Source organism: Ictalurus punctatus, chromosome 29 (genome assembly GCF_001660625.3).
Source record: "Ictalurus punctatus breed USDA103 chromosome 29, Coco_2.0, whole genome shotgun sequence".
NCBI classification, from domain to species: domain Eukaryota; kingdom Metazoa; phylum Chordata; class Actinopteri; order Siluriformes; family Ictaluridae; genus Ictalurus; species Ictalurus punctatus.
Window position 1 is genome coordinate 3,255,080 of NC_030444.2, and position 24,593 is coordinate 3,279,672.

A 24,593-nucleotide genomic window follows, 5' to 3' on the forward strand; every position below is an offset into this window, starting at 1 on the left:
TCACAGGGGTTTAAACACTGGGCTGGATTCAGCTTAGGTTGTTTAGTCCTGATACTTTCAACAATCTGAGCTTCATGTTTCAGCTCAAAAATCAACCATCATCCAGGGACTAGATCTAGTGATCAATATTGTTTACTTTCATTGATACTTAGCAACAAAATAACTCCTTTTAAAGTAGGAAAGTTAAATGCACAAACAGTTCAAATAATTGAAAGTGTGTGGGATTTTTTTTTTTTAATTTTTTTTTTTTTTACCCATAATGCTACGCTTGATCATGCAGACATGAATGGAGTTCATGTTTCTCAGTGGCGCCTGCCGTCATGGTTTTTTGATGTTAGTTATTCCTGACAGCGACTGTCAGAAGCATTTAACTATGCTGAGCTTTAAACAAAGAACGAAATGGCATTGTTAGGGTCCTTGCCCAAAAAAAGGTTTTGTACTTTTTTCATAGAAAACTCAAAGTTTAAAAAAACATTGGATTAATGCCTAAAAGCACGAACACCACATCACCTAATAAAACATCAAATGAAATGTGTTTCTGCATGCACAGGACTGTATGAAGTAGAAAAGATAATGTTTGCTGTACTTGGGACCACACTGCATATTCACACGTATGCGTGTTTGCAGTCTCACGGCCCTCGTTTACCCACGCGCAACCTTCACAAGGCTGCAGGGTTTTCCGCTATTTGTATTCGAGGGCTGTCTGTGCATCCTTTACGTACCCTTTGGTGAATCCTGCATTGATGCAAATTGAAAAGCAGTCTCTTAGGCAAAAAAATGTTCAATTACGCTGGCTAGGATCTATCGTAGTAGACAGGTTGTTGACATTAGCGATTGTGTCAACATCAAAGTCAACATTCTAGAACATTGGTTCTCAGTATAGTGTCTGTGAAGCATAACCAGGGGGTCATTTAAACTTGAATGGGTTTAATCCCAACTTCAATAACTCAATAACAAATAGGCCTATAAATAAATCATTTTTAAAAAGGAAAAAGTATTGCACATAATGTGTTCTATTGGGGTAAAGTTCAGGAATGAAAGGCTCCAGTCAATAGACATATTTAAATAATGAACTTGATATTTAAATTGTTGTATTATGGTGTTTTAAAAAAGGGATATGTGGAATTTATTTGACAGTTAAAGGAGCTATTACGTGCAAAAAGTTCGAGAACCGCTGATTTAGAAGATCAGCCATAACATTAAAACCACTGACAGGTGACGTGAATAACGTTGATTATCTCGTGACAGTGGCACCTGTCAAGGGGTGGGATATATTAGGCAGTAAGTGAACCGTCAGTTCTCGAAGTTGATGTGTTGGAAGCAGGAAAAATGGGGAAGTGTAAGGATCTGAGTGATTTTAACAAGGGACAAACAGCAGGTCTTGAGGGGTGTTCCTGTTATGCAGTAGTTAGTGCCTACCAAAAGGGGTCCAAGAAAGGGCAATGGGTGAACCGGCGACAGGGTCATGGGTGCCCAAGGCTCACTGATGCGCATGGGGAGCGAAGGCTAGCCCGTCTGGTCCGATCCCACAGACGAGCTACTGTAGCACAAATTGCTGAAAAAGTTAATGGCTCTGTCAGAACTGGACCATGGAGCAATGGAAGAAGGTGGCCTGGTCTGATGAATCATGTTTTCTTTTGCATCATGGGGTGCATGTGTGTCGCTTACTTGGGGAAGAGATGGCACCAGGATGCACTATGGGAAGAAGGCAAGCTGGCGGAGGAAGTGTGATGCTCTGGGCAGTGTTCTGCTGGGAAACCTTGGGTCCTGCATTCATGTGGATGTTACTTTGATGCGTACCACCTACCTAAATATTGTTGTAGACCAAGTACACCCCTTCATGTCAACGGTATTCCATAATAGCAGTGGCCTCTTTCAGCAGGATAATGCACTCAGCAACACTGCAAAAATTGTTCAGGAACGGTTTGAGGAACATGACAAAGCATTCGAGGTGTTGATTTGACCTCCAAATTCCGCAGATCTCAATCTGATCGAACGTCATTGGGATGTGCTGGACAAACAAATCCGATCCATGTAGGCCCCACCTCACAACTTACACGACTTAAAGGATCTGCTGCTAACGTCTTGGTGCCACATACCACAGCACACCTTCAGAGGTCTTGTGGAGTCCATGCCTTGATGGGTCAGAGCTGTTTTGGCGGCTCAAGGGGAACCTACATATATCAGTGTATATGTATAATATATCAGTGTATATTAAAGTGTCGTTTGTCATTAATAGAACTTGTCATTGAGCAGCCTTAAGGTTGCAACATGTGCGGGGAGAAAAAAAACAACATAAAACAGCTCATCAAAGCAAACACAATCATTTCATTTAGTCTGTGATCTGCATCATTTGACATGGAGCTTCTGTGTATACAATATGTAGATGCATTACTGGTATGGTTGAGTCCTGCCACATCGAGCATGTGACAATGCTTTGTTTTTAAACTCATTCAACTTTAAAGAGTGATGCAGGATACCAGTGGACCCGCACTACAACCTATTTTAGTTATTACTTCAAATAAATACTCCTACATGACTGTTTGTCAAGCTATGAATCAGTTTGCTAAATTCAGTCAGGTACATTGTAATGGTGTTCATTCTGTGCAAAGACAGAACACTGGGGATGGGGTGGGGTGGGGTGTGTGTGTGGGGGGTGGCTGGGGGGTGAAAACAACACGACGAACAAAAAGACAGGACAGAGTGACGTATATACTGACTGAAAAGACAAAGTGATGAAGTGAAATAAAATGTTGCATTTAGATCACAGGTTTCAAGGCTCACAGGCCAGACGTAGCCTGCTGCCTTGTTTCATTCAGTGCACTCTATGTTTTCACACTAAACCGATAACATTTCGAATTCACACCAGGCCTAGTTAAGTTTGGTTAAGTTTAGCAAGTGGAATTTTCCTCCATTCATCCATTTTTTAAACTGAGCGACTGTACAGGGTCTTCGTTGCCTTATTTTGCGCTTCATAATGCGCCATACATTCTCAGGTCAGGACTACAGGCAGGTCATATTAGCACCCGCACTCTCTGCTTACGCAACCACGCGTTTGAATCCGGGCAGAATGTGGTTTGCTGTTATCCTGCTCTGGACGACAGCATATGTTGCTCCGAAATGTGTACATATCTTTCTGCATTAATGCTGCCCTCACAGATGTGCAAGTTACCCATTCCATAGGCACTGACACACCCACATACCATGACAGATGCTGGGTTTTGAACATTACACTGATAGCATGGTCCTTTTCTTCTTTGGCCTGGAGAACACGACGGCTATTTTGTCCAAAAACTATTTGAAACATCGACTCGTCGGACCACAAAACATGATTCCACTGTGCTACTGTCCATCTCAGCCCAGAGAGGTGGGCGGAGCGTCTGGACAATGTGCGGCTTCTGCTCTGCATAGTAAAGCCTTAACTTGCATCTGTGGATGCAGCGGCGAATGGTGTCGATGACAAAGGTTTACTAAAGTATTCCCGAGCCCATGTCAGGATATCTATTATAGACTCGTGACGGTTTTTAAGACAGTGACGTCCGAGGGATCGGAGATCACGAGCATTCAGAAGTGGTTTTCGGCCTCGCCCTTTACGCACCGAGATTTAACCGCCTTCCTTGAATCTTTTAATTATATTATGTACTGTAGAAGGTGAAATGCCCAAAATCCTACCGATTTGTCTTTGGGGAATATCGTTCTCAAAGTGTTGCATCTGTTAGCAGATTGGTGAGCCTCGGCCCATCCTCGCTCTTGAAGGACTAGGCCAACCCTTTCCATTTTGAGTTATTTTGCTGTTGCAGTTTTCGCATTTGTTGTGGTGATTTTGGTTTTGCAGTTACATTTTTGGTTTGCTAATTTATATTGCGCTTACTGGCCACCGTAGATGCCTTCAAAATTTATTTTCAGTTAAAATGCTGCTTTATACTGTATATGGAGTTCTAGATAAATATGTACTCCTTTTTGTTACGATACTACGATGTGGGAAATCAGGATAGAAGGGTTCATGTCTCTCAGAACTGCCAGTCCAAGTTATTTAATCAACATGCATGGATTCCATGGTGAAATCCAAACTTTGCCATTGTGTGTGTGTGTGTGTGTGTGTGTGTGTGTGTGTGTGTGTGTGTGTGTGTGTGTGTGTGTGTGTGTTCCTGGCATTTAAACACTGAGGGTTGGAGTTCAAAGGTCAGTGTTTAATCTGTAAAGTGAATGTCTTGAGATCATAGTCACAATGAGAATTATTTTGAATGAACATTTGGGCGGGGAGTGTTTTGTGTATGTGTGTGTGTATTCCTATGGAAGAATAGGTATACAACACTAAAAAGAGATGTAAAGAGATATTCTTTATTAAACTCGACCTGTGTGAATTTGACACAATGAGAGAAATCAGTAAGGTTAAGTCATATAGAGACTCTATAATCAAAATGGTTCGAAGATCCATAGAACATCATTATATAGTCCACAGGAAATCTACACTGGAGTAAAAGCTACCAAATTGTACCATAGAAAAACAACTCTGGACACTGGACCAGAGATGAAAATGAGTTTCAATTCTACTGCAAGTACTTTAACAAGTTAACCCAAGAGCATTGTCAATCCTGGACTTATATTAAGGTCTATTTCCACGTCTGGAACTCTGCCCCTCCTGTACACTTCCTTTAAAAACTTTGACACAGCACATGTTTTCTAATATTCTGATATCCTTTGATCTTGCATGTAGACATAATTAGACAAATTGCAGCTAATTAGGAAATGTTTTAATCAAATCACGCTGTAAGCCATAGATTTAATCTGTTCTGTGCCTAAAAATATCACTATCACAATATCAGTCGACTTGCTTGTATGCACATGTACGAAGAAGCGTTTAATGTCAAATTCATGGTGCCTACAGACTAAAACACACACACACACACACACACACACACACACACACACACACACACACACACACACACATTGTGTCTATCGTCTGTTTATAAATCTGTCTGACATGATTGTCTGTGTTGTGGCACGTTGGGGAAAAGTGTCAATAAGCTCTTGTGTCAGGGTTGAAGCGTTCCCTAAATCAGCATCTCATGTTTAAAACATTACTAATGATACTTAATAATTGGTGCTATCCAATTAACTATTTTATAGCAGTTATAAAAGAAAAAAAAAATTCAATAGAAACAGAAAGACATGATTTCACACACTGAAATTCACAATATGCACAAGAATTCTGTTTATAAATACCTCAATTGTACCTCATAATCCTGCAATATATTATATGCGTTCTTGTTTAAGACTTGTCTTAAATAAATAGTATTTGAAAAATTCACTACATTTCTATACCCAAAAAGTTACCTGAATATGGTCCCGAGTATGAAATATACGCTCACTACTTAGGTACACCTGTACACCTGCATATTCGTGCATTTATCCAATCAGCCAATCTTGTGGCAGCTTGTTCATATCAAACATCAGAATTGGGGGAAATTTGACCGTGGAATTGTTGTTGGTGCCGGATCAGACTGCTTTATTTTAGAAACTGCTCATTTCCTGGGACTTTCATGCACAACAGTCTATAGCGTTTACACAGAATGGATGCAATAAACATCTGTTGAGCAGCAGTTGGGGAGAAATGCCTTGCTGATGAGAAGGGTCAGAGGAGAATGGCCAGATTGGTTCGAACTGACAAGAAGGCTAGATTCTAAAAAAAAAACCCACTGGGTTAAAAATAACCCAAATTGGGTTATTTTTACCCCAATGGCTGGGTAAATATAGGACAGAACACAGCTTGGGCTAAACTAACCCATCAAGTTCGGTTGTTAATTTTAAACCAAGTAAATGGCTTGTTTTTAACCCGAAGTATGTTTTCTTTTTTTTTTTTTACAAAAATGCTGGGTTCATTTTATTTCATAAATGGGTTCATATTTTCAGGGCTATTTTTACCCTGTGAAAATGTCAAATATATCAACATTATAAACAAATATGTCAACATGATATCTCCTTTATTTCTACACAAGAAGGTGTTCAGAAATGTATTGAGCTATGTCTGGAGCTGCTAATGTGGTGTTTACATACTCGGCAAAAATAGAAACGTCCCTTTTTCAGGAGACTGTATTTTAAAGATCATTTTTTAAGATAAACATGAGCTTTACGGATCTTTATTGGAAAGGGTTTAATCGATGTTTTTCATGCTTCTTCAATGAACCAGAATTGATTCAACTGTGAGTGAAAATGACCCAACCAATTACCCAGTGGTTGCGTTGCACAAAACTACCCAATAACTACCAAGACTGAGAAAATAACCCAGTTAAATGACCCAAAACGCTCAACCCAGTGCTTTTGTAGAAAAATAACCCAGCATTTTTTAGCATGTATGGTAACTCAAATAACCACTCTTTACAACTGTGGTGAGCAGAAAAGCATCTTAGAATGCACAGCACGTGGAACTCGAGGTGGATTGACAAGAACAGTAGAAGACCAGTGAACAAAATTTCTGTGGTGAAAAGGCTCACCGAAACTGGACAGTTGAACATTGCTTGGTTTGATGAATCTCGATTTCTGCTCAGATGGTAAGTTTAGAACTTGATGTCATCAGCATGAATCCACCAACCCAACCTGCCATGTATTAACCGTTCAGGCTGGTGGTGGGGTGGTGTAATGTTGTGGGGAATATTTTCCTGGCACACATTAGGTCCCTTTATACCAGTCGTGTATTGTTTAAATCCCACAGCCTGTCTGAATATTGTTGCTGATAATGTGCATACCTTTTATGACCACAAATTGCCATCTTACATTATATAATGGCTACTTCCAGAATGATAATGCGACATGTCTCAAAGCGCAAGTCCCAAACTGGTTCCGTGAACACGACGACACAGACACTAAGATCTGAATCCAGTAGAGCACCTTTGGGATGTAGTAGAACCTGAAGGTTGCTACATGAATGCGCCTTCATAGATCAATCACCATAGTCCAGAATCTCAGAGGAACTTTCCAACAGGTTATAGATTCCATGCCATGAAGAACTGAGTCTTCCTAGTATTAGTCACTAGTGAGTGTACGTTAAACATCTCTATACCGTAAGTATCATGATTATACCAATGAATAACTCTAGAATATTAAATTACTCAGACCACAATGCTCTAAATAACATTACTGTCAAGAATGAACACTCCTAAGCAATTACAATACCAAACTCATGTCATTTACATTCATAGCTGGTCACAATAGACAAACACAAAGTTTTGTTTTTTTTTTGTCTTACAATCATCTGTCTTTCTAAATCTAACTCTTTTTTTTTATTCTAAATTTTATTCTAAATAAGAATGAACAAATATAAACCAGTAACATTCACGAGTGTATAACAAGTACTGCTCTGTGGTAACTCTGTTCTGAAGATTTGGCTACAGTAAAACCAATATTGATATTAAAAAATACAGAACTGAAATATAAAATTCCATGTAAAGTAAGGACTAGTCTGCAATAAAGCTATTCCTATTTTAACTCAGTAGCCTTGCAACTCAACCAGATCTTGTTCAGTAAAATCCAGTAATCGTGATTTCCTACATTTCAATCCACTCCTATATTTGGAGCCTCTCTAGCGGACTGACATTCAAACCAACATTGTTTTTGTATGAGATCCAACACTATGAAGTCAGTCTCCTAGGAGAGTCCTTTATCTTGAAGTTTTCCATTCGTTTTCCGAGATGGAAAGCACTGGAAGGCTTAAACTACTTACTTAAGGTCCGACGCTGTCCCAGTGAACCTTTGTATATCTTATACGGTATTTCAGCAAGCACTGCGTTTTGCAAATCTTGCGTAGGATTTGATCATCGTCGGACACGACCACGTACACCGTGTAGCTTCTTGCACCTTTCTGGTGGCACCCAAATGACGTAGTGCCCAAAGAGCTGCACCTCGAGAGCTTCTTTTAGATATCTGTGCTGCTGAGTTTCAGAGACGCCTTGGACAGGTCGCTGTGGATGGTGGACATGGCGACGGTGTCGTATTCTTCCTCTCTTGTCGAAAGCCTCTTGCAGAGCCGGAAGGAATGCAGGTCACGCTGGAAGTTGCGGTTCAGGAAGCCGTAGAAGATGGGGTTGATGCAGATGGAGCACATGGCAGTCAGATGGCACAGCAAGAACAGGGGGTTGTGGGTACAGTTCATGGTCGCTTCGTGGTTCCAGTCGACGACAGCGTTGAAGACGTTGAGCGGCAGCCAGCAGATAGCGAAGGCCACCACGATGGAGAACAGCATGACGTTGATACGCTTTGTCTCATGGCTGCGGTACTTGTTCTCACGCATTCGCTCCATCACACTCTTCCGCTGCCTCAGACGGACGTAGATCTGGGGGGGAGGTGGGTTTGAGAGTGAACGTCAGAGAAAAGGAGAAAAGTAGTAGAATGAGAAAGATAGAAAAGGGGAATATATTATTTAATTGTATATGTTGTATATGGTTCAGTATCAAATTAATGAGAAATCCAGTGTAGAAGTAGTGGAGATAGCAACTACTGACTCAAAGTTACAGAATGCAATGCAGCTACACAACACAGTTATGGCAGAGACTCAACTCGGCTAGTTAGCGATCTACGAGATGCCAAACGTGATGGCGTTGATGTGGTATTAGCATGAACGTTCAAGCTTTTGGGAGCTGATCTGTTTGAGCAGAGTGTACAGATGAGGATGTGATAGTGGGACAGACTAAAAGACTAAAGTGCTGCTGCATCGTGCTCATCGTGGGGTGTGAACGTCATTGAAGATCACATGGTAATTCTAAGGATTGATCTGCAAGTCATTCAGGGTGGATTTTACCTTTGAATTTATGTGTGTGTGTGTGTGTGTGTGTGTATGTGTGTGTGTGTGTTTTCTTGAGAGTCTCTGTCCTTTCATCCTCCTCCGCTCTTGCTTCATCAATCTGTTGGTCCAATTCCTGGATCTCAAAATGACTGAATCAATTCTCTTCAGCCGATTTGTTTGGCAGAGGCTCTTGTTATTTAGAGCAACTACACAGCAGGATTCACAGAAAACAGTATTTACTAACAGGTCCTATGCTGTTGGCTAATGTGTCTCTCTGCATCTCATCCACCCCTTTTAATCTCTCATTATCTTCCTCTTCGCAGTGGTTTAACGTGATTCGAATTGGAATTGTTTGGGGGTTTTCGCAGTTCCGCATGCTCTGGGGTTGAGTTCACTGATTCTCTATAATCGGGTCGTTTAAAAGACGCAGAAAATCCCGGAGGGATTGTGGCGCGGGTTAACGCAAAATGACAGTCACTGACGTCATCGGTGGCTGTATAACCAGAGCGTATTCTTACATGGGTTAGTATGTCTTCCTAATGAGTCACAGTTGCCATGGTAGTTGTAGTTAATTGTATAAGTCTTGAGCTGTTCTCACTACTTGGTGTGTGCCGCCAGCGCTTGTGCAAGAAGCCTCAAGAAGAAATAACAGATGACAGTGTAACACATTTAGATATAGTACATCCTCAGACTAATGAATTGGATGGAAAAAAAAGCTCATAATAGTAGCATTAACATCATTATCAAGACTTACAGATGTAATCTTGAGTGGCTACAGGATGTTGTCTGGCTAATTTATGAAAATGACAGAGAGTGTCAGGAGGCACATTAGATTATTAATACGATAAACTGTGTCACCCGGGGTTCGTACAGCTTTACTAAAGTACATTTCAAGTATTTTTTCCAATTGACTAGCTGTGCCTTATGTTTGAGATCGGTGCGATTTTCTTTCTACTATTAAATGTTGTTGTAACTGCACTTGCATTGATCGGTGCGACAGACAAACCATAATATAAACATATTTCATGTGTTTTAGGTAGTACTTAGAGCACAACACCACTGACTAGCCAGTTCCGGCCACTATTTGTTTATTGTGTCACATGATCCTGTTTGGTCATATCCGCTGTACGTCCTCACACTAGCTATGTTTCCATCCACGTATTTTGAAAACACACAAAAAAAAAACCTTGAGTGGAAACACCAGATGCTAATAAAATCTCCAAAATGCGCATAAAACCCATATGCGCTCAATTGAGGTGGATACGTTTTCTATTCGAGACGAAGCCGTGCGCATGAACTATGTTGGAAACACATTTACGGAATAAATTCCTTGACGCATATAAAAATAATTCATAAATAGTCACATGACTTTGCCTCAACAAATCATGTGCTTGGATAACTGGCTCCGAAAAGTAAAAATGGCGGAGAGCGAGATGAGGCAGTTTATGTTTTATGCGAGATTCCAAGTTAAATTCGCAAACATAGCTACGCACAGGAGAACATCAAGCTGCGGGATGAAAACGTGCAAGTTTTTTTGAGACGTCCCACCAATATTGACTATTTAATACACTTTCAAGCAGCAAGCTAAGGTATGCACCAAAATGGCCGGTATGGTAGTTACCCACCTGTAGCAAATGATTTTATATGTCATCTTAAAGTGAGCTTTTCTACAGCCATTGCTATGTACCCTGTCATTGAGCATTTGAATTTTCTGACCAGATACATGCCAAATAAAAAAAAAAAAAAAAGAAAGTCCTTGAGCAGTGGAAGTTGAGTGTCTAAGGTTATCCATTAGCGCCTGGAAGATTGTTGCTTCAAATCCCAGGGCTGCCAGAGAACCACTGTTTGGGCCCTTAAGCAAAGCCAACTTATCCACAGGACACTTTAGATAAAAGCATATTTTGCTCTATTAGCTTTTAAAAATGCTGTGTGATATAAACAGTGACAAAAAATACAAATGCCACGCGAGCTGTAATTTAGGTTCAGAGGAACAAAAAGTGTTGTTTTTCACAGCTTGCGGTTAATTAAGTGCAAAGCATAACCGAGTTGAAGACGACTGTAAATGACTTTGGTTGAATATCCGCTATCACTTTAAAAACGGCTAATTATTATTGCAGTAATTGCAGATGCTTTCATTTAAATCCCGCCAGCGCCATTAACAAACATAACCCTCTACATGGCTGGAAAATGAAGTCTACATATTAACACTTATGCGTTTGTCTATTATTTCCTTGACACCTGCTCAAAATGGGCCTACGCTTCTAAAAGCATCTGTCATCCTCTATCACGGAGCATAATTATGGCCTTTGAGCTAAGGTCTGGAGGTATTGCATCTCCAGGTTTGGGAAAATTCCCTCTAATCGTACGACTCTCTCTCCCTTTCTCTCTCTCTCTCTCTCTTCTACAACCTCATCGTGTATGTATGCAGCATCTGCGTGCATGCGTGATGCATGTTATTGAGCTCATGCTAATAATGTTTAATCAGCAACACACACTCTACACTGTCCCACAATGCCCTGTCCAAGCCCACTATAATATCGATCGTAAATATTATGAAGGGCCCTGGAGAGGCTGGTATGTGCAAGCACTCCAGCTGCTCTGGGGGAATTTTGCGTAAGTGTGTTTCTGCTTTTCTTCTCAAGGGGGTGGAGATTTTAATCAACCAAGAAAATGAGAACGAGAAGAGGCAGAGAGGGTTCTTGGTAAACCTCCAGTCATTACTAAGCCTCTGGAAATGGTTTCACACACACACACACACACACACACACTAAAATACCAAGTCAGTTCACTGCCACAGCATACGGTTTTATTAAATCCAATGCAAATAAAATCCTTCCATAGATGCCAACTCATTTCAAACTTACACACACATTTGTCCTACAGTTCTTGTGAGGACCTTATATTTACATAATTATGAATGCAGCTTTTCCTTGTGGGAACCAGCGACAAGGTCACCCCCAGCTATTCCTACACTTGGCCACCTGATTTGAAACAGCCTATAACTAGCACAAATTGTTTTATGCTAGTCAAAGCTTAACTCCTAGGCTGTGTGCTAAACAAATGGCTGCAAATTTACGTGATAATCGATGAAGTAAGCTAATTATGTGGCTTATTCTATACTACATAGACTATACTAAATTTCTCTTTTAGTATAGGTTAAAATATCAATATAACACCACTGTCTCAAATCCTTATATAGTTAGCATTTGAAATGTATGTTAAAAACAAACAAACAACAACAACACACACACACACACACACAAAATTAAAAGCAGAAGAGGATAAATTAATGCTAATTAATTTGATTTTAGTCAACTTGCTTCCACTTGTTTATGTAACTGAACAAGAAAGAGTTCATCTCTAACCCTTTAAACTCTAATTTAAAGACAATCTCCGCTAATAAAGACCCCAGTAGCCTAATGGTCTAATAGTTATTTTTCACATGCTATAAGGAAATATTTTAATCATACAGGTCAATTTTAAGCCAAATTCAACGTTTAATTCCTTGTGTATCTAGTGGTTGTTTTTATTGTATTCTTTATTAAACTGTAATTCTGTCATTGTTGCATATAAAACGATATGACTGGTGTGGATAAGGGCCCATTGAGTGAGCTGTCACTCAGTGCACGCCAAACGTTCAGCAACAGCCCTGTACGCTGTTGTGTCGTTGTCTAGTTGCAAATGCAAAATCTTACCGCCTTTCTGTCTCTTTAAGTCCAAGCCTTGTTTTCTAGTTCCAGTTCCGTGTAAAAATATGGACCGCGATGATGGATTGCCTCTAATAAATGGACAGTTCATATATTGCCTCTAATAAATATCACGCTGCTTTTACACCATCGCGCGCGTCCTTCCTCATAGAACCACACGTTACACTTATATTACAAAATCTTTTCAGTAATTTATATTTTAATGCACTTTTACAGGAAGGTGTCTAAACACAATAAAGTAAGCAGTGAATTTGAAATCTTGATTATTTTTTTTTTATTATTAGCCTGTCAGATTCAAAATAAATGCATTTTTAATATGTCATAAACACACTCTCAGTCAAGGGAATGTTAGGAACTATCATAAACATAAATGAATCCACTTGTGTGATGAATCTCAAAAAAAATTGTGGACTCAGACAGCCTAGGCTATTAATATCAGTCTGTAATTTTCATATCGATGCATTTATAAATACATATATAAACATGGATGTTATTGGAAATGAAGCTTGACTACAAGCTTATTTCTAGAACCTCATAAGTTACAGCATATTACAAGAAAAAGAAAATGTTTAGCACTTATATGTAGATCACAGGTGTATTTGTTTGTTTCATAACTCTAACATAATAAAAAAAAACACACACACACACACACACACACACACTTTGTTTTTTACTGTAACTTTTTGTTACTATGTGACAGTTCATGCACAGTTCCAGGATGTGCCTTCACAATATCAGTGTCTAGATCAGGGATGGGCTGACTGTCCTAGCAGGTCAAAGCTTAGCATGTTTTTGGTGTTTGCCTTGTTCTAATAGACCTCATCATGCTGATAAAGAGCTTCATGATTAGCTGATAAGGTGAAGACAGTTGTGTCTAAACTGTGTCATATTCTCGGAAAACAACCATCCATATTCTCCACTGAGCCAACATCACCATGGTTTCTTTCTTTTCTCCATGTAGTTGAATTCAGAGCTAAACGAATTGCTGTCATTGGGAGTGACGCACCTTTCAGTCTAGATGCTTAAATCTGGATAGAATTGATCACATTTTGTCTTGACTTGTAAAGTGTTGTCCCTTTAATGTGTTTTCAGAAAAGAAAAGGAGAAGGAAACATCATATATCTGATCTGTTCACCGTTAAATTCAAAATGTACTTCTGAGTTATTAGAATTTGAATGAGCTGACAATACAAATACGTGCAAGAACGTTCCACGTTCTTTTAAACTTCCAAAGCATGACACATTTTTAACACTTTTTCTTAATGTAGAATGCTGTCGAGTTCCTCTCCAATTGTTTGCACCTGCACTGAGAAACTTATTTGCATGGATCTCTCAAGTCTGAAATACTATTTAAGAAAATAATAATAATAATAATAATAATAATAATAATAATAATAATAACAATAATAAATACAATATATCTCCTATTGCGTCATAAAGAAGCCAGTAATTATCTATGTGTATATGTATTGTATTTGTATAATAAATTGTAATTCTGAAAGACACCATTTTGGTCTTACAGAATTCAGTCCAGCTGTTTCTGCTTTAAATAACTGCTGATTTCGAAATGTGCAATCAACACCCCAGGCCTTCAACAGATTTTGTGAGCACCATCTTCGATAAACACATTATCGCTATTATTGCTGCAATGCTTCCGCACAATATGGTCACCACACTTAGGGGCGTTTTCACAATTGGCCCAATTACTCGAATATTCTGGGCTTGTTTTGAGCAGGGTTTGCTGTAGCGTTACGTATTAAGATAAGGGGACCATACCTGTGCCAGCATGACAATGCCCCTGTGCACAAACTGAGGTCTGTGAAGACATAGTTTGCCAAGGTTGGTGTGGAAGAACTCAAGTGGCCTGTGCAGAACCCTGACCTCAACCCCAAATACTACCTAGACCAAAGCTGACACTTCTTACCTTCAGGTAGCAAATGAAGATGAAAGTGAGGGGTGCAACATACTGCAGCAGCAACATGGTGGTGGTGTAGGCAAGCCTGAATTGGCGTGAAGGCCACTGCTCCATACACACCACCTTGCCTTGGTAGTGCTCACGCATAATGGCGGGCAGCTGCTGCAGGGGTGCATCAGTGGTAATGGAGAAGAGTAGAAAAGGCATGGCAGTGAGCAGGGCCAGAGCCCAGCTGAGGCCAACACCCAGGCAGGCATGGAATGCACTGGGTCTCCAGCCACGTGGTCGCACGATCAGCTGGTGGCGCTCAACGGCAATCAGCACAAGGGAGAAGATGGAGACAGAGACAGAGGTGCACTGCACTAGGCTGTTGATCTTGCACATGGCACTACCAAATATCCAGTGGTCCATGAACGTGTAGACAAATGTGAAAGGCAGGGAGATTACTGCCATCAGCAAGTCCGAGGCTGACAGGTTGGCAATAAGCACGCTAGTGGCATTGGAGAGTTCACGTTGACTCCAGATCAAAACAATCAATGCCAAATTACCAGTCACTCCCAGCAAGGCTACAGCAATGTAGGCCACAGCAAGGGTCACAAATAAGGGCTGGTCGGCATGGCACTCGTCACCATGAAATGCCGAAAAGTTGGCAAGGGTACAGTTGGGGGAGGAGCAGTTTAGGATGGCAAGAGGCGGGGCAGGAGGGAGAAGGTAAGTGTCAGGCATTGTGACGTCTCTTTTCACTGTAATTGGCGGACTGCTCTAGTCGAAGGTCCTTGTCAACTTTTGAGATGTAGCAGCGATGTAGGCACTGTCGAAAAAAGAAAACAACTGATATGAACAAAACACTGAAAAGACTGTTGTCCTTTTGTATATCCTATTTCTTCATTCTATTCTTCATTTTTTTACTTACTGATTCTAATTCATTTACTGGGTCTGTAAAAAAACAAACAAACATGATTTATTACTCATCAAACTGCAAATACTTTAGCAATGTCATTATTATTAAGCACAAACACCATTGCTTGGACAAAGACTTCAGTCTGCCTCTCAACCCCCACCCAAAAAATATACATCTATTACTGCAGTTACATATTAGTCATTAATTAATTAGTAGTTATGTAAAAAGTTGGACTTTAAGAGTCAGCGAACTCTAAAGGTAGTCTCAGGGTTTTAGGGCTGAGCAGACTGGCTTCATGCGAATATACAGTAGGTACTCAGTACAGGTATTCCATTTTCAATTTTTTTCCCGCAGATCAACCGTGAAAATGTTGATCACAACTGATTTATATTTTTAAAAATTGGGTTATATCGGAAATGTACGATGAATGTTTTCATTGTTTGTTCTACATTACTGCGGAATCACCTCGAAAACCGCCATCCTGCTGTTTTTGTGATTGCCACTGCAAGCAGTTCCTGACTGCACAGCTGATCATTTTATGAGTAAGCCCTCCTGTACTCTCCTTAAACATGAAATGGTTGAAATGCTCAGGTCGTTTTTAGCCACTTGATTCTGGACCATTGAATTGTTAATATCATGAACAAGAAAAACATCAATATCGCACGATTGTGCTGAAACCACTAGTGAAACCTGAATTTACGCTTGTAGTTAGCACCTTTATTATTTGAATATTCTGTATATAAAATAAGCAACATTGTGATTGACAGCAGCCACGTATTGTTTTTTTTTAATCTGCAGAAATTGGTTTTAATAAGATTAAGCTCGTTAGTTCCTGTAGGGTCTCCCACCCTTGTAATTGGGAGTGGCATATTCGGGAAAAGTAGATATAGTGTGGGCCGCAGGTAATTACTGTACAAGATATTTCATTACAAGTTTTCCTAATTAGTCATCCTTACTCATGCTTAATTTTAAAGCAGGTCTGAATACGAATCACGTTATCGAGAGAACAAGAGTAACAATTTAAGCTCTGCAATTCCATCCCATCTCTTTTCGACTCTTTTTCACTCCTATTTCACGCACGTTCACAAAGATTCAGTCAGGAGATGGTGAAACTGACAGGACTATTTCCCTGTCTACAAGCTTGCCAATAGCATGGTCTACAAAAGTCAAGCAGCTTGCGCTCTCTTCAAAAGTCGTTCCCTAGACAGTAGTGTTCTACGAAGTGACCTTAAAAGCAGCCAGCTATTAAGGTAATTGAAAGCTCTCTCAGGCAAAGTCCAGTAAATGTCATGTTAGAATGAATCTTGAAGATGTCATGTGGAATATTTAAATTATTTTCGACTGTTCGGGATGAACCTGAATGGCACCATCCTGAATCGTGGCCATAATGTTAGTGCCAATCATACAGCAGTCATTTTGTTTGTGTAGGTGCAGAAGTGTGAGACAGAAACAGGGACATACACACCAGCACACAGACTGGGAATGAGAGAGAGGCAACACTACACGCTTTATTACTCATAGAAGAAATTTATGCCAATCTTTGTGGTATTTCATTACCTATGAAACTTCTAAGTTGACATATGGCCTACGTTGCCGCTTATATTACTTGTCACATGCTTCACCACTGGATGTTCATAAACAACTTTTATAGATACTACACGGATCACATTATCATGTTGAATATGTAGCTGTGCAATAGTTTGAGTTATCATGAAGGCATGAAAGCAGCACCGGATTATTATTTCATGTACATTAAAACGATCAAAATCGTTTATTTTCCACATTCTGTCACTGAGAATTTCAATGCATATGACATAAGTGGATCAAAGAAAGGCAGGACCCATCTCTAAGAATAATACATGAGCCCAAAAATAGTCTTACAAGCAAGAAAATTTCAACGACCTACCACATCCTTCTTCTCGTAAGCTCTCTCTCCTTCATCATGAATCATCATGGAGCTGGCTTCCAGCTAGGCTACGGGTTCATAGCAGTGCTGTTAACATTATAAGCGCCTTCAACTTCAACCTGTTGGAATACATTTGACACCTAATAGCCATCTTGGAAATGCTGCCTCAGATCATTCAGGCAACATACAGGCAGCTTATATAATACAATATATTATATATTAAATAATATACATGTCTTTTTAATTCGTTTAATGGCATCAAGTCACGTTCTATTTTTGTGTGAGATTAGAAAGCTGGTTGAAATAAGGAGAGAGATGAATGGTTAGGAATCCACAAAGGGTGCCTACTATAAAGCAGCTACAGTATACAGTGTAATTGAGTTGTATGCAAAAGTTTGTGCACCCCTGGCCAAATCAAATATTTAGTTGATTTTTGAAGTGAAACGCCATTAACACAACCTCTGCAGCAATTTATTGCATGTGCAAACGTTTGGACATCCTTCCTGTTATAAAGTCTCAGAACATAATTTACTTATTAGGCCTTAATTGACTTGGTAGGACTTGCTACTAAGATTAAGAATTATCATTAGTAATTGGCAGCTGATGACATTTCCAGAGCATAATAAACTCTTCAAACCTAACACTTAACAACCATAGGCTCCTCTAAGCAGCTGACTGAGACTCTGAAATATAATCTAATCGGTGTGTACAAAGCAGAGGCAGGCTATTAAAAAAGGTATCGAAGCATTTCCAGCTCGCAGTTTCCACTCTCCCAGATGGCATTAAGAACTGCCGTTAAGGGGAACTATGGAAGTCAGGGCAAGATCTGGAAGACAATGAAAACTTTCAGATAGAATTGTTCATATGTTGGCCAGAAAGGCAAAGCAAAACCCTCTAATGACCGCAATGAAGGTTTAGCTGACATAGGAGCATTACACATACATTGCACAAACATGATCTGCATGGAAGAGTCATCAGAATGAAACCATACGTTTACATTTATTGCATTTGGCAGACACCCTTATCCAGAGCAACTTACATTTATCTCATTTATCCAACTGAGCAGTTGAGGGTTTAGAGCCTTGCTCAAGGGCCCAGCAGTAGCAGCTCACAACCTTCCAATCAGTAGTCCATCATCTTAACTACTGAGCTACCACTGCCCTTCCCATACCTGCACCCTCACAGTCCCCTGACATCAGTGAAAATCTATAGATCTTAAAGATGCTGTGCATGCAAGATGGCCCAAGAATGTCTCAGAACTAAAAATGTTCTGCAAGGAAAAGTGGTTGCAAATTCCTCAAACAAAAATAGATAGACTCCTAGCTGGCTAGGAAAAGCATTTGCAAACTGTGATATTTTACAAAGGGGTGTTACTAAGTGCTGAATTAAAAGGGTGTTCCAACTTTTGCACATACCAGAATTATTATTTTACTTATTTTTATTTTGTAACTTCATCAAGTAGAGGGGCACGGTGGCTCAGTGGTTAGCACGTTTCTCTGGAGATGGGGGTTCAATTCCCCCCTCCCCCCTCTGCGCGCAGAGGTTGCATGTTCTACCTGTGCCTCTGGGGTTTCTCTGGAGAGTCCAAAGATAAATTCTCTAAATTGTTTGTGGTGTGTGATTACGCCCTGAGATGAGTTGGCACCCCATCCAGGGGGTGCCCCAACTCCCCTAGGATAGGCTCCGAGTTCCCTGTGACCTTGTGTAGGATAAGCAGTACAGAAAATGAATGGATGGATGAGTAACGCAGTTGGGAATATTAGCTGTATATATAATTTGATGCCTTTTTCCATCGCTAGCTGTAAATTTAATAATGTAACCGTCATAGAAAATAATTTTCACACCCATGACAAAGACGGTGACCAGCAGTAGTTTTAAACATCCACAATTACCTTGGTAAAATGCATAAAGTATTATCGGTACACGGCTATACAGAGCCAGAACCGTAGCAGAAGAAAACGAATGATATAAAGATATTGTGTGCCAGATCAGAAAGTACAGAACCAGAGAAGAAAAAACAGAAGATCAAGACACACCAGAAACCTCCGAGTCGCTGATTAGAGAACAAGAGGTCCAAGGAAAGAAGGATGAAAAGGCAAAACTGGGATAATGAATACAGGCGAGAATAAGAGAGAAAAGGGAAGAGGGAGAGAGTGATTAAGGGAGAAAATAGAAGGCGGTGGTGAGCTATGGAAGGAGGTGTAGCAAGCTGGTGCTAGTGCAAATACAGTAGGTCTCACTCAAAGCCTCACTTTTAGCTGTGAGTGCACTGTGCTCTTAGAAGCTATGGATTTTTCCTGGCTTATCTATGTGTGTGTGTGTGTGTGCGTGTGTGTGTGTGTGTGTGCATGTGTCTCCATCTCATTGTATTTCTTAGAGAGCCCAGCCTAAGGCAATATTCAAGCCTAGTGAGTTACAGTAATATGTATTTTCTCTCTCTCTCTCTCTCTCTCTCTCTCTCTCTCTCCACCATACATCCAGCTTTCATAAGCTCCACAAAATCATGACCATTCCTCTCCTGACACGTTGACACAAAATGAACTTTGATATTTTCAACACCCCACAAAGATGTTTATGGGCCACAATAAGCACAGGTCCTAACGGGCCGGTAAACAACCGAACCCATATTTCATTTTGTCGTAATGGTCGTAAATATCCTGAAGGTGTAGGGCATTTCAGCTTCACCTGCGCATTATCGAGTGCAGCTAATACCAGCAGGAGCTACAGGATCTGAAAGGTGAAAAGTTCAGATATACTGTATGATCCCCAAGGTATGTACAGCTTAACAATGTTGTTGCATTTATATCTGTGTTGTTATCCCCTGGACATTTTAAGATAGAAAAAAAAAAAAAAAAAACATTGTGTAATTTTAGTGAGCCTGTGCTCTTTGTAGCTCCTGTTCTTGGCTGACAGGAGAGGAACCTGGTGTCGATTTCAGCTGTACTGGAATCCTACCTCAGAGTTCTGAGATGTGTTCTGGAGATTCTTTTCTGCTCAGCATGGTTGTAAAGAGTGGTTATTTGAGTTACTCTAGACTGGCTCAAACCAGTCTGGCCATTTTCCTCTGATCCCTTTCATCAACCAGCTAAGAACTGGGATGTTTATATATATATATATATATATATATATATATATATATATATATATATATATATATATATATATATATATATATATATATATATATATATAATTTTCAAACTATTGTGTGTAAACTATGAAAACTGTTGTGTGGGGTGGGAAAAAAAAATCCCAGGAGATCAGCAGTACCTGAAATACTCAAACCAGCCGTCTGTCACCAACAACCATGCCAGATGAGCCAGAAGAGAAACTCTGTCATGCCTCTTTCCTTAAACTGCCTTTGGAGAATAAACTAAGCAGACCTTGTCTAAACAAACTGCCCTGCATAAATATTCACCCCCCTTTTTTTGTAATGGAATAAAGACGTCATGGATTTAATTGGGGGGTTTTTTCCCCCCCATTTGATATACGCACAATATGTATAACGTTTGAAGGTGCAAAAACAATTTAGTTGCGTAAGTATTAACCCCTCCTAGGGTCAATATTTGGTCCGATTACAGCTGCTAAATCTTCTAGGATGTGTCTCTGTCATCTTTGCATAGGCTATCTGGATGCATTCCTTTTTGCTCAATTGCTCGAGCTTGAATGGAGACCGAATGGGATCATTTCATGATACCGTGCGTTGTTCAGCCCAAATAGTTTCATCTGTGAGCTATTTATGGATATTAGACGTTTAAACACTGTTTAGGAACACACATAGCCTACACATAGTTTCAGGGGGGTTTTATGTATGCCTGGAGGTAGCACTTGGTTATCCATATCACAGGTGCGCGCTTTTAACGCGTCCACGCGCAAACAGGTCAAAGTACACCAGGTGCACACTTTATCCACCGCAGAATTGCACCGCATTCATTCCGTGTCTTTAGAAATACCGAGGGTTGTTTTTTTCTCTCCCTACAACATTTTAAACTGATCGTTATAAAAAATTAAAAAATAAAAACCTCCTTAAATAACGACCGAGCGCGCGCTTGTAATTCAAGGAAATAATCTGAATTGGCGTGCCTGTGTGGACGCGTCTCAGCCTCTCGGGCTTTCAGCGTCAGTCTTTATCCGTTTATCGTTACAAGAAGAAAACAGAACACTAGAGAAGGGGGGGGGGGGGAGAAAGAAAGTGCATTTTAGAGACATTTGAATAGATACAATATTTGTGGACTTACCTGCGCTTTCGTGCAGCCGCCGGAGTCTGAGGTCTGAGAGCTTACACACTGGTGCCAACACTTTCTCTAACACACTAGGCTAACTCAACCCACACACACGGTCAGGGTGACACTCACACGCGCGCGCGCGCGGTCACGGAGGCATCACGCTCAAGCATCCTCTTCAAAGGGTCTTCAGTGCTCAGACTGTCACATCTGTGTATCCCTCTCTCTCTCTCTCTCATTATTTTGCGTGTGTGTGTGTGGGTGTGTGGGTGTGTGTTTTCGCTCGCTCATTCGTCCATGTCTCTGCAGGGAAGTGTTAGATCGCGCGTGTTTCTGTGCGTCCAAGCGTGCATGCGCATGCATGCATGCATGTCCGCGTGCATGTGTTCATGCACAGGGCAGATGAGGTCGAAGCTGGGACAGACTGGTGAGTCGTGGCTCAGTGATAACCTCAACCTAAGCGATCTCTGAATGCAAGCCAGAGGATGCGTCCCAAGTGACAAATAGATGTCCTGATTTTTCCAGTACACACAAAAAAAAACCCCATCCTTGGTGCATGTGCTGGATCCAGTGTTGGAGTCAGCTTCGACTTTAAAATGAGAAACACAAAGAGTGTCAGAGAATGAGAATGTGAGACTCTATAAATGACTGTTTATGTTTATCAGAGTAAAATAATTTAACTATGATGTACACTTCTTATCATGTAGCTATTACCTTATAGATATACAACTGGCTGTTGTTATTCCTCTGTATGTCAGTAGGAAAAGACCACTATAGAAAAGACCACCGCTGTCAAGTCCTTGTGTCTAAGTCATACCCAATGGATAGGCCTGCCCTGAATCTGCTAGTATCTACCTTCCACTGTACATCGATTTAGTTCTGGCCATAGGTCCACATACGAAACACTCTCAATCAACGAGTTTACCATAACACTAGTTTTAAACGAACGAATACATAAACTCTCAGTCGACATTTTTTCAACCTTTATCTTCCAGTTTCGGTGAACCCATGTCCACTCTAGCCTCAAAGTCCTGCTCTTGGCTAACTGATGTGGTCTTGTGCTGTTGTAGCTCATCCGCCTCAAGGATTGACATGTTGTTCCTGTCAGCTCCAACCAGTCTGGGCATTCTCCTCTGACCTCTCTCATCAACAAGGTTTTCCCAGCCACAGAGCTGCTGCTCGCTGAATTGTTTTGTTGTTGTTTTTTTTCTACACCCTTCTGTGCAATTGTGTGTGAGCTCAGTATTTTCTGAAACGCCATATCACAGTCAAAGTTACTGAGATCACATTTTCCTCCCATTCTGATGTTTAATATAAAACATTAACTGACCTGTATCTACATGCTTTTATGTATTGTGCTGCTGCTATATGACTGGGTAACTGCATGAATGAGCATTCCTAATAAAGTGGCCGGTGTTTAATTGTGTTTAATAATTACTGTCAGTTTTCATGAATGAAAGGGGCAAAACTTCCGAAATTTACTTTTCCTCGTGGCAGGGTTGGCACATCTTTTGTACCTTTAATACATATCTTTCACGTTGAAAAAGAATTTCATGTATTAGAATTGAAGAACCACTGATGTACAGCACCGTTAAAGCTTTACACTAATTACAGGAACACAAGATGTCCCCTTGATAGTTCCACCCTGGTGACAAGGAAAGGTACCGTTTGGGTTCATCGTCTCTGAGAGTGCAGGGTAAGCACTTTTATGTTCTTTTCCCAAATTGTGTTTGAAACAGCATGCCAGTAACTTGTCCAGCATGACCAGCTTGTCAGCAAGGACACGTTACCAAAACTATACACCATGCATCCTCTGCTCTCCTGAGTACCGACTGTCAGAAATCTGTCTTGAACGTGGGTGTATAGATTTCCCGTCAGACGCAATTAGAGCCTTATACTATGCATGCGTAGTTGAGGAATTTCCAGTCATTAAAATTTGTACTCTTTACTGAGAGCGTGCCTAGTCGAGGGTCAATATGTGCAACTCGAAATGTCAGTGAACTTCAGGATACGAACTGTCACTTCCTGTCTGTCTGAGGACACTCCTTCTGATTCACTGATTCAAGGTCAGTCTTAATAACGGAGGTGCTTTATGGGGCCATACTCCAAGTTAAATAATTACTTGAGACATGGCTGTGTGTGTGTGTGTGTGTGTGTGTGTGTGTGTGTGTGTGTGTGTGTGTGTGTGTGTTGGTATCTATAAAGATGCAACCAACATCTGCTAAGCCTACTTTTATCCTCGTGCTTTCACAGAATGATGTCTACATATCTGCAAAGTAATAAACGTTTAAATGTCCGCTTAAATTTCGAAACCAAATATACAAAGCGAAGTCGGAGAGGAACCGTTTATTACATCGCTTCAGTTCATTTCTTTATGTAAACTGATGGTAATTATATCGATTCGTGTCATGCGAGATTCACGTGTGTTTGAATATAGACGTTGTAACATGAGGATCTGGAGCCTATGGATGGAACACTGGGCGTGAAGTGGGGGTACACTCTGTATAGGATACCAGTCCATCACAGGGTATCTCCACGCACACGTTCACACGGTCACCCACACCTAAGGGCAATTTAGTTTCAACACTCCACCTAGTGGTGTGTTTTTGGACAGTTGGAGGAAAGCGGAGAACCAGGAGGAAACCCACACAGACAGTAACCCGAGCTCAAAATGTAACCGGGGACTCTGGAGCTGTAAGGCAGCAACGATGCGCCAACAATTGCTGCGTCCCAATTCGACTCCTTATACTATGCACTAAAAGTATGTACTTTTGAGTGTGTAGCAAAAGAGTACGCAAGTACTGGGACATACTAACACGTCATGTAACAGAAGAGAATGTTGTTGCCTAGTTACGCATACTGTCACCATAAACAAACTCCTTTGTTGTATTTCAGCTTTTCTTCATTCATTATTCCTTATATAATTTATACTATATAATTTCATTTACCATTCACTTGATTTATTTTCCCACCTTATGTTTACACACCTCTCTAAACGCGTTACACTCAACCGCAATGTTTGCAGGTTGAATTCGGTAAGCAAACCTTTCTCGCGCAAGGAGTTGTGGACAATATTAGCTGAAAAAGTGTCCACAAGGATACTAGGCAAATTGGGACGCAGCAATTGACTTGCTGCATGGCATGCTTGGTTGTCATGGGG

General features: G+C 40.5%; 1 protein-coding gene across 1 annotated transcript; it reads right to left on the bottom strand.

Annotated features, from left to right (window-relative positions):
* Positions 1–4,355: 4,355 nt before the first annotated feature.
* Positions 4,356–21,963, bottom strand: npy1r (neuropeptide Y receptor Y1). The gene is made up of 5 exons (XM_017461640.3): positions 21,449–21,963; positions 17,211–17,329; positions 15,317–15,339; positions 14,413–15,214; positions 4,356–8,332 (listed from the first exon to the last, which is right to left on the bottom strand). Exons 4-5 carry the CDS (start codon positions 15,127–15,129, stop codon positions 7,916–7,918), a joined length of 1,134 nt encoding a protein of 377 aa, XP_017317129.1. The 5' UTR covers positions 15,130–15,214; positions 15,317–15,339; positions 17,211–17,329; positions 21,449–21,963; the 3' UTR covers positions 4,356–7,915.
* Between the last annotated feature and the right edge of the window lie 2,630 nt (positions 21,964–24,593).

Excerpts from the sequence above, each read along its gene's own strand:
- npy1r (XM_017461640.3), bottom strand. The coding sequence starts at position 15,129 with ATGCCTGACACTTACCTTCTCCCTCCTGCCCCGCCTCTTGCCATCCTA. Across the intron at positions 8,333-14,412 it reads TCTTCATTTGCTACCTGAAG|ATCTACGTCCGTCTGAGGCA; the intron begins GTAAGAAGTGTC and ends CCTCCCCCCCAG.